Source organism: Scleropages formosus, chromosome 8 (assembly GCF_900964775.1).
Source record: "Scleropages formosus chromosome 8, fSclFor1.1, whole genome shotgun sequence".
In the NCBI taxonomy this organism is placed as follows: domain Eukaryota; kingdom Metazoa; phylum Chordata; class Actinopteri; order Osteoglossiformes; family Osteoglossidae; genus Scleropages; species Scleropages formosus.
Window position 1 is genome coordinate 23,113,965 of NC_041813.1, and position 10,548 is coordinate 23,124,512.

Consider the following 10,548-nt stretch of genomic DNA (forward strand, 5'->3'; position numbering starts at 1 on the left):
ATGGTGCTTCCTCAGAGATCATTCTTGTGTGGATCCTCCCCTTCAGAGCTGTGGCCACCACATATCTCCCCAAGTTCCGAAGCAGGCACTCCCTTCATCCGCAAGTCATTCGCTAAAGCTACAGAGCGTCCAATGTTCCCTGCCCCCACACCCATTGACGTACATGCTTCTGCTCAATGAGGCTGTATGGGAAGCTCCTGCAGCCTTGGAAAGCCCACCATTAGCAAACAGTGCCTCCCTCTCCCAGACCACGCCGTCTCCCCTTTGGCCAAGACGTACTTAAGGCTGGGGTTAGTTCTGCATGGCACTCAGTACAAACGAAGCATGAGCAAAGGCTAGTGAAGATCAGAGGGAATACTGATGAGGACTACGATGGTAAACAGCAGAATCTGAGAAACCTCGTCCTTTGGCATTTTGATAAACTGGGAACTTTGCTCTAGAACCAGTGAACAAGGAACAAGGGCTTGGGAAACTACCTGGCTGTGAGCTCTCCAAACGACAGGGTAAGCTGCAGACAACATATTTGAAATTAAGTACAGCTGTTCAACAATTTCGTCCTTAGGAAGCCACCGCTATTTAGGACATGAAGTCAGAATCTGCATTCTGTGGTTAAAAGGGTGTTTCATAGGGAAAAGAGCACGATTAAAGGCTGCACTGTTGGAGGGATTTTCACAAAACATTCTGCTCTCATACAAATGGCATTTTTTTGTGTCCTTTTTACCAGTCCTCGGTTACTTATAGTAAACTTAAATGTAACCTTACTAGACATGTATCTTCATTAGGCTATTCTTACCAGCAGGAAAAAAATGCCATCATTAAAAAAGAAATACTGAAAATAGTAATGATAATAATATAATAATAATGATGATAAAAGAATAAAAGATAGGGAAGTATGTGCTGGATAATTACTTTGGTAAAATTGTGGTGAGACTGGAAAGGCAGGACTGAGAAAGATTACACACACACACACACACACACATTTTCAGAACCGCTCATCCCATACGGGGAACCAGAGCCTACCCGGCAACACAGGGCGTAAGGCCGGAGGGGGAAGGGGACACACCCAGGACGGGACGCCAGTCCGCCGCAAAGCACCCCAAGCGGGACTCGAACCCCAGACCCACCGGAGAGCAGGACTGTGGTCCAACCCACTGCGCCACCGCACCCCCCGAGAAAGATTATATGAGTGGAAATATTTTTAAAAGGAGCCTCTGAAAGTTTGCTTTAACTGAACTCAATGGTCACAAAGCTCATAATAAAAAAAGAGTAAGTACACTAATCTGACAGGTGACAATAAACCCCAGGTATTGTCATATGACACCAGTTGTCTGTCTGTCTTTGTGATTTAATAAAAATAATTGAGCTCTAGACTTACATATCACTATATGGCATAATGTAACAAGAAGTGAAAAATCGGGTTCAAGTTGAAGCGCATTTTAAAATGTATGGCAAAATTTGGGTTGACAAATTGAGGAGAACTGGTGATGTTACATCTCCCTTTGTGGAAATGCACAGACTGCAGAAAACTACCATGTTTCTGCCAAGGAGGTGATATCAAAGCAGTAAAGGCACACCTGAATTGTGATACCCGGCCACCAGTCAAGCACATAACAGACAACAATATCTAGGAATTTTCTAATAGCAGAAAATGCACCCATGGGCAACTTCAGTTTTTCATTCAGCTTTCGTATTTAATTCAACTCTCAGTCAAAAATCTGGTATAGATGCGTAACAAATTGTACGTTAACACACACACACATTTTCTGAACCGCTCGTCCCATATGGGGTCACGGGGAACCGGAGCCAACCCGGCAACTCAGGGCGTAAGGCCGGAGAGGGAGGGGACACACCCAAGATGGGACGCCAGTCTGCCGCAAGGCACCCCAAGCAGGACTCGAACCCCAGGCCCACCCGAGAGGAGAACCCGGTCCAACCCACTGCGCCACTGTGCCACCTGTTGTAGGTTAATATTTTTTGACAATTATTTTCTAAATTCAACAAATGTGTGCCAAGGGACAAATTTCAAGGTGTGAAAAAGAACCCAAATACTTTTGCTGCAAGGCAGGTTAATTTGCCATTTGTTTTTAATTGAGGGTCACAATCTAATGAAAGAACAAAGCTGCTAATGGGCTTGTAGAGGAATTTTATAGAGGCCTGCTGGCTCAAATGCAGGGAACGCACACGCGCTGCTGGCCTGCTGCGCCTTCCTGTTTTGGATAATGGAGTAGGGTTGTGAGGGTGGAACACAGCTGTAGAAACACCTTACTGCGCAAGCCCTGTGAGTCACCTTCCACAGTTTAGAAAATAGTGCGTCTACATTGCTGTCACTGCATCCTTGAAAATCTACTTTCACCTCACTGACTCATGTAGACCGGCGGAAAAAAAAAAAAACGTAGCAGAGTGCAAATAAAAATAATAACAATAATAAAACAACAATAAAAATAACAAAATCAATAATAAATAAAATAATAAAATAAGAATAAACAACTGGGAGTTATGAGGGAGCATTTTAAACAACAACAGCTTTCACTTACAAAAGAAATGTTACTTTCTGGATGAAATAAGACACTTGAGCATTTAGTTAATAATAAATCCCGGCTCTGCAGAATTTAAATGTTACCAAGTAATTGTTCAGTTCAATTTCAATTTATTTTTATAGAGCACTCTTCTCACACAGTGACACAGAGTGCTGATCAAAAACCTGTCAAAACCAAATCATAAAATGTATTTACAAGGTTGGACACACAGCTTTTACTCATTTAATGAAGTTCATTAGGTGCTGAATGAAATAAAATGCCTCTCTTCAACATTCTCTCCAGAGTTCCATGGATCTGATACTCTTCGTCTCCACAATCCTCAGCTGCTGCGCTGTGAAAACTGCTCTTGGGAGCTGCCCCGATGGATGCCAGTGCAGAGAAAACAAAATTGTTTGCTCTGGTCAAATCTCAGAGTTCCCAGCCACACTGCCACCAACCACCACCACACTTTATTTGTCCAGCACAAACATCTTGCTGCTGAAGCCCAGCGATTTTGATGACATCTTTGAGACTCTGTCCACATTCATCATCAAGGATACAGAAATGACTCGCGTTTTGCCTGGAACATTCAACCGCACTCATAACCTGGTGACCCTGGCAATTGTGGGAACCAGACTGCAAGTTCTACATCCAGAACTATTCCAGAACCTGGGAGCTCTGGAATCCCTGACTTTGAGCAACAACAAAATTCAAGACATCAGCTCCACCTTGTTCTCCACTCTTACGAGCCTCAAGACACTTGACCTGAGCAGAAATCTCCTCACCTCAGTTCCAGAAGGATTGTTCAACAAACTGACCAACCTGCAAAGTCTCTCGCTGGCTAGAAACAGCATCACTTATGTCTCAAAGGATTTATTTTGCAAACAAAAGGCATTGAGATTCATCAGACTCAATCACAACAGGATCCGAAAGATCCCAGCTGGTTCTTTTGATAACCTGGTGAACCTTGAGGAGCTCTCATTACAGGAAAATCAAGTGGAACATCTTCCAAACTACCTGTTCTCCAACCTGCACAAACTAAAGAAGCTGTATCTCTCCCACAACCGTTTAACCTCACTTCCCAAAGGCATCTTCCAGAACCTTCCTATGCTAATGCACATATCTCTCTTTCAGAATCAGCTCCAGCACCTCTCTCCTGGGGTTTTCGGTCCCATGCCACTCCAGGAACTCTGGCTCTATGACAACAAACTGACCCACTTAGAGGAAAATGTGTTCAGCAACCTCACGCATCTGCGACTCCTGGTTCTAAGCCGGAACCAAATCTCCTCTGTGTCCAGGGGCGTGTTCAGCGGCCTGACAGAGCTGGAAGAGGTGTCTGTGCACACCAACCATCTGGCCGAAATTGAAGAGGGCATCTTCAATGGGCTACCAAAACTGCTGCATATCTCACTGGAGCACAATAAAATCCAGTCTCTTCCTGGGAAATTGTTCCACAACCTGTCTACCTTCAGAGAGCTTGACCTTCACAACAACTCCCTGGAAAGCTTGTCACAAGAGGTTCTGGACAGCCTTCAGACAGCTGAGGTGGTGAACCTCACCCAGAACCCTTGGAGGTGTGACTTGAACATCTTGCCCCTCAGAGAGTGGTTGAGGCTCTACCCTTCCAAGGTGGTGAATGCCTCAACCATGTTATGCCTGTCCCCTCCAGTCCTGCACAACATCAGCATTGTTGACTTGACTGACGAGGACTTAAACCTGTTAACCAGCACAACTCTTAGTCCAACTAGTGCCATAATCAACTCCACCACCATGAGCAAAACTCCTAATTCAACACCTCACAGGAGCTACACCAGTCCTACTTCGAGCGATGGAACTCCAACAGAGAAAGGGGACACTGACAGGGGTCATGGGGTGGGGAACACCCTGCCCTGGGACATGCTAATCAGCCTCATCGCACTGCTCTGCACAGCTGTCATCGTCAGCATCATCGTTGGCTACATCTGCAGGAGAAGAAACAGACGTTTCAGCCAAGACCTGAACCGACCAGTCAAAAAAAATTCTCCTATCTAGACCACTGTGACACTTTCTCCTACACCTGAACAGGAGCTGTGAACATGAACTAGAGTAAAAACAATAACTTTTCACCAAATACTTTTCACGCCTTGTCCCACATTAGCTCCTCTCTCCTAATGAGTAACTTCTGCAGAACTGCAGCAGTCGGATGGGTCAGTGCTGTGCTACAATGCAGTTGTTACTTCACTCCTGAAAATAACTAATGCTTGCTTCAAAATGTTAAATAACATTATAACCACATGCTACATTATTCAGTTTTGGTAATTCACATTTTTATACTTGAAACTAATTTCCCTAACATTACACACATAGTCTGAAACCACTTGTCCCAAGCGGGGTTGCAGCAAACCAGAGCCTAACCTGACAACACAGGGCGCAAAGCCAGAGGGGGAAAGGACACACCCCAGATGGGATACCAGTCCATTACAAGGCACTCCAAGCAGGACTCGAACCCCAGACCCACCAAAGAGCAGGCCGCGGCTAAACCCAGGGCGCCACCATGTACACCCTCCCTAACCTTAACAGGGTAAAAATAAAGTCATTTCCCACTATCTCTCTTGTTCAGCACCATTTCTATACAGATTTTTGGCTCCTATAAATAAAATACATCTGTAGACCGCTGATATTTTGTCACGTTAGGCAATGCTGTATTTCAGGAAATACTTACAATAGACATGTATGGTTAATTCCATGCTTAGCTAACATATTACCAGTCTTCCATCTAGTGGCCACAGGAAGTGGCACAGACACAAGCTTTGAATATATCACGTAACAGAAGTGCGCTGCTCCCTCAGCTTCTGAAAACAACTGGAACCAGAAATCTGTTTGTAACTTGAATTGTTCGTAAATCCATTGATGTAACTCACTGTTACAATCAATAAAAGTTTAATTGCAAAGACATCCCACAATTTTTTCACAGATTATGTTCTGAAAAACTGCAGAGGAAGCTATGATGAATTGAAATTGATTCATTCAATTCATTTTTATAGAGCACTCTTCTCACACAGGGACACAGAGCACTAGAAAAAGAACATAAGACAAACAAATAGATAGTTGACTACATATAAAATTTTGACACTATCCAGGCAGTTATTATATATAGTAATATTATTATTGGCAAGGAAGAAAAAACCTAGGTGGGTCCAAGTGCCAGTGGCTGCCCTCCCCTCCTGGGCATTCCATCATGGTAGGCAGTAATCAGCTTCAGTCAGCATGGGATGCTGGTATCACTGCTTGCCAACCTCCTTAGGTTTTATCATAGGGAAACAATGCTCAGCAAGAAAAATTGTTGGTAACTGATGACTAAATGAGATTATACAGTTTTAGACAAACGGGAAAAAAAGCACAATGTACAAGAGTCTGGGACTTAAGTCTTAAGCCTGGATTTAAAGGCTGAGACAGATGGGGCATTCCTGACAATAACAGGCAGAATATTCCAAAGTTTAGGCACTCTGCACCTAAAGGCGCGCCCTCCCACTGAGATCTTATTGATCACAGGTACTTCAAAGTAACTCGCATCCAATGAACAAAGACATTGTTTTGGAATATAAGAATCAATAATCTCACAAAGCTAAGCCAGAGCAATGCCATTTACTGCCTCATAGGTCAGAAGTAAGATTTTATAATCAACTCTAAACATAACCAGAAGCCAATGCAGCGATTTAAGCACTGGTGCTATATGGTCATAACAATTCTTGCAGCAGGATTCAGTATCAACTGTAGCCTGCATACAGTCTGGTAAGGACAACCCGATGATAAAAGCATTAAAAAAGTCAAAGTACTTGCTGACGGATTCATCACATAATCATAAGCAGTATTTGTCAGAATCTGGCTAATTTCAATTCTCTTTATTATTGCAGAATCAATGAAACAGTAATAACAGATGTCCCTTCATTTTACAGTTCGGTACTGCCCTATACAGTTAAGGATCGTACACTTTTACAACCATGGCACTTTTGGACCATAGACATTAATGTTCACTTTAGGTCCCACTTTCATCAATCTGTCATCAATTTTCTGTACCTTTAGGCAAGGAAAGTAAAAATACAATTAATTGTAAAATAAGTATACAAATGTATGTTGCATCATTTAAACTTTAAGATACAGAGTATTCTGTATATTCTGTATAACAACATTGAGAATAAAGGGAAGAAATTATTACACGTTATTTTAAAATATCATGGCACAACAGTAGTACTGGGTTTGGGCAGTGACCAAATGTGACATGATATGGGGTGCACTTATGGAGGGTTTTATTCAAAACATATATCAAATTGTACAACAAACACAAAACAGGATCTTTTGCCCGAAACTGCATCCACAGTAGTTGGGCTCCCAGATAAGTCTATCTGGATATCTGAACACACCGCAGAACCCGCTGGTGGACACTGCTCATGAGGAAAGTGGTTCAGAAGGCCTTCTGGGTAATGTCTTTAAGGGGATCGATCTGAGAGGTACACGCAGGCAGTGCGGTGAAGCCACAGAGAGACGCTCAGGCGGCACCACAGTGGTTCTACCAACCATTGGCAGCCTGGGCTGGTAGTGTGGAAGAGATTAACACTTGTCTCCTGGACAGAAAAACTGCTCAAGCAAGTTATGCTTTGTTGCCATGCAGAGGTCACTGAAGATAAATGAGTTCAGGTTTGCTTAACACTTAAATGTTCCTCTTTCCATACAGTTGCTTTCTAAGGTAGTGTCATAACAGGGAAACAGGGGCCACATTTTCCAGAGATATGTGCTTTCAGAAACTTAGACTGCCAAGAACAGGACCACCCAACATTTCCTGAAGTTGTTTTTCACATGTTGTGAAAGACAGTGTGGTAAAAGGGATTTTTTGGAGAACTCTGCACTGCCATCTCTCTCTCTCTTTTGCTGCATCTTAACAAATATGTTGAATAAAAGTAAACTCTTCATTAACTGTTTCTATGACCAAAAAAATTACCAATAAAAAGTGGTAGAACAATATGAGGTATAACAGTCTGTTACTATGGACTCAGAGTGGATAACTATTTCCTTTTCTCTACAATAGCTGCCATCATATTGAGATAAATTTGGCATTAAGGCCACAATATCGGCATGTATGTAATAAGTACATGTGCTGTACAATATTAGCAAAAGTGTAATAAACAGATGAGCTATGAAGATCTTGCAAAGAGCAAACCTTCACTTATCTCTAAGGGCAGACGGTTCACTGGGAACGCCTCTAAAACACACACACAGACGCTGAAGAAAATTAAGTCTGCTCCTGCAGGGGGATAGATAAAGATGTCCATCATTTAACCGTTTACTGCTTTTGAGGGTGCAGCTGTGACTGTCATCGGTCTGCTAAAAGAGTCCAGTAAGACAAATTTCTTCTCATTTTCAAATGAACTACTGTGTCTATTTTTATTTATAAAGTCTCAGCAGTGTCAACAGCGTAAGCCATGAGTGAGAAAATGCTTTAACAGTATAGGTGCTAGGAGGGTGCGGTGGCGTTGTGCCGCAGCGCATTTAGCCTGTGCCTGCTCTCTGGTGGGTCTGGGGTTTGAGTCCCGCTTGGGGTGCCTTGTGACAGACTGGTGTCCCATGCTGAGTGCGTCCCGTCCCCCTCCAGCCTTGTGCCGTGTTGCCGAGTTAGGCTCCGGATTGCCGCGACGCTGCTTGGGACAAGTGGTTTCAGTCAGTGTGTGTGTGTACGCGTGCTCAGTCTTGAAATATTAAATGTATTCATTTAGCTGATGCTTTTTTCCAAAGCAACTTACAATGTTGATCTACCTACAGTCAGTTACCCATTTATACAGCTGGGCAGTTTTACTAGAGCTATTTAGGGTAAGTAACTTGCTCAAGGGTACTACAGGTGGAAGTGGGAACTGAACCTGCAACCTTTGAGTCCAAAGGCAGCAGCTCTAACCACTGCACTACCAGCTGTCAAATATATTAATATTATATTACAAAAAAAATAGTATACACTATTATATGATAGCATATTACAAACAGTTCGAATAATATTAAAATAATAGACAACAAATAAATAAAATGGGATAGGCCTACTGGGCCAAATTTAAGAGCCTTTTGCAAACAAACTTTTTCCTGACAACAATAAAACACAAAACGTTTCCTTTTTATAAGCCTAAGCCCAGTCACAAAGCCCAGGCACAGTGAGGTACTTGCTACACACTGCTCTACCTTGCATCAATACATCCAGTTAATGATTCCATACTTGAACAAGTCTGATTGTTTCAACCTGAAAGGTTTACAGTTTTCTCCAAACACTGGATGTTTAGGTTAGTAAAACACAAATTGCCATTTCTATTTTTATTGCTACAATCCATATACTTAACCGAAATTACAGTAATAAAACCTTTGAATAATATTACTATAATAAAATTTGAATGAAGACAGGACAAAACACGGCAATAAGCTGACTGGACAAGAATAAATGACCGCCAGTGAAATCCACAAAGGACAGCAAACAGTAAGTAATGTAAATGTAAACAGTAAGGAGGTTTTGCTCTTTATTCGTTGCAGTTGTGGTGAGGAGACAATTCATCTTATGGAGTAAAATTTTAAAAATAAGCAAAATTCAGACATTGCAAAATGAAGGTTACAGAAACATAAACTACTTCAAACCACTGTGAAAAGTACAATTTCTACAGAACTCTGGCTCCTGTGTTCCCACATGGGTCAGCAGAGCTAGTACTAACATTACGAAGCCTTGCTGTGATCCCCAGCGGAGGAAGATCACGTGGGGTGAAAAATATTGACTATTATGATTGTACATGATTTAAATCACATATTTTAGACAGATACACTCATCTCAGGATTACAATGTGGTGTGAAAACTACAAGTAACAGGACCCTGGTTGAAATTGTAGGTGTGTTTCTTAACCACAGCCTGTCAACTAGTGCAGATGTGACAATGTGTATTTAATAACTACAATATTAATCTTTTTCAGGTAAACACACACACACACACATCTTCAGAACCGCTTGTCCCATACGGGGGGTCACGGGGAACCGGAGCCTACCCGGCAACACAGGGCGTAAGGCCGGAGAGGGAAGGGGACACACCCAGGACGGGACGCCAGTCCGCCGCAAGGCACCCCAAGCGGGATTTGAACCCCAGACCCACTGGAGGGCAGGACTGTGGTCCAACCCACTGCGCCACCGCACCCCCCTTTTTCAGGTAAACATGTTTCTGGAAATGTATGGATTTTTCCTGCTTACATTTTTTGAGATTGAAGTTACTGCAAGTCAACCTAACCCTACAGAGATGGCGTTAAATCGGAGAGTCTATGACAAGAACACAACAAAGATCCCAGACAGCCTGCAAACTGGGTTTACAGAATTTTTTTTCCTGCAAAGTAAGATCTTAACCATTCCCTCGGGGGCCTTCACCAGCAACCCTCAGCTGGAGAAGGTGGAATTCCTCTTGACGCCTACCACCTCCATAGAACCTGGCGCTTTTGAAGGTCTAGATAACCTGAAGATTATAGAAATTTCAGGAACACCACTGACATCATTACCAGCTGGAGTTTTTCAGAAACTCCAAAATTTGGACAAGCTTATTTTGAAAGGCAACAAAATTCAATTTATTGAGAAAGGATTTTCAGATGATCTCAGAAATCTGACACAACTCCAGCTGCACATGAATGAAATCACCTCAATTAATGAAGAAGCATTTGACCATCTTGAAAACCTGGAGGAAATTCATTTGGCTAAGAATAACCTCACTTCTCTCTCCACAAAGACGTTTGAAAATCTGAAAAAACTGCGATATTTTAGAGCTTACGAAAACCAGATCGATACCATTCCTGATGGGTTTTTCAACAATATGCCAAATCTGATAGAAATTGCTTTACAAGGCAACAAAATCAGAGCGATACCCCCCAATTTGTTCGCCAACAAACCGAAGCTGATGAAATTATATTTGGAGAAGAATATATTGACTGAACTGCCTCCCGGAATCTTTGCAGATCTTCCTTCATTGAAAGCATTAACGCTTCAGGAGAACCAGCTC

At 42.5% G+C, this 10,548-nt stretch overlaps 1 protein-coding gene across 1 annotated transcript; it reads left to right on the forward strand.

The window, feature by feature from the left end:
- The first annotated feature begins 235 nt into the window (after positions 1 to 235).
- lrrc15 (leucine rich repeat containing 15) lies at positions 236 to 4,917 on the forward strand. Its single transcript, XM_018757351.2, has 2 exons — positions 236 to 503; positions 2,820 to 4,917. Exon 2 carries the CDS (start codon positions 2,826 to 2,828, stop codon positions 4,545 to 4,547), a length of 1,722 nt encoding a protein of 573 aa, XP_018612867.1. The 5' UTR covers positions 236 to 503; positions 2,820 to 2,825; the 3' UTR covers positions 4,548 to 4,917.
- The last annotated feature ends 5,631 nt before the right edge of the window (positions 4,918 to 10,548 follow it).

Coding starts and splice junctions, on each gene's coding strand:
- lrrc15 (XM_018757351.2), top strand. CDS start 2,826: ATGGATCTGATACTCTTCGTCTCCACAATCCTCAGCTGCTGCGCTGTG.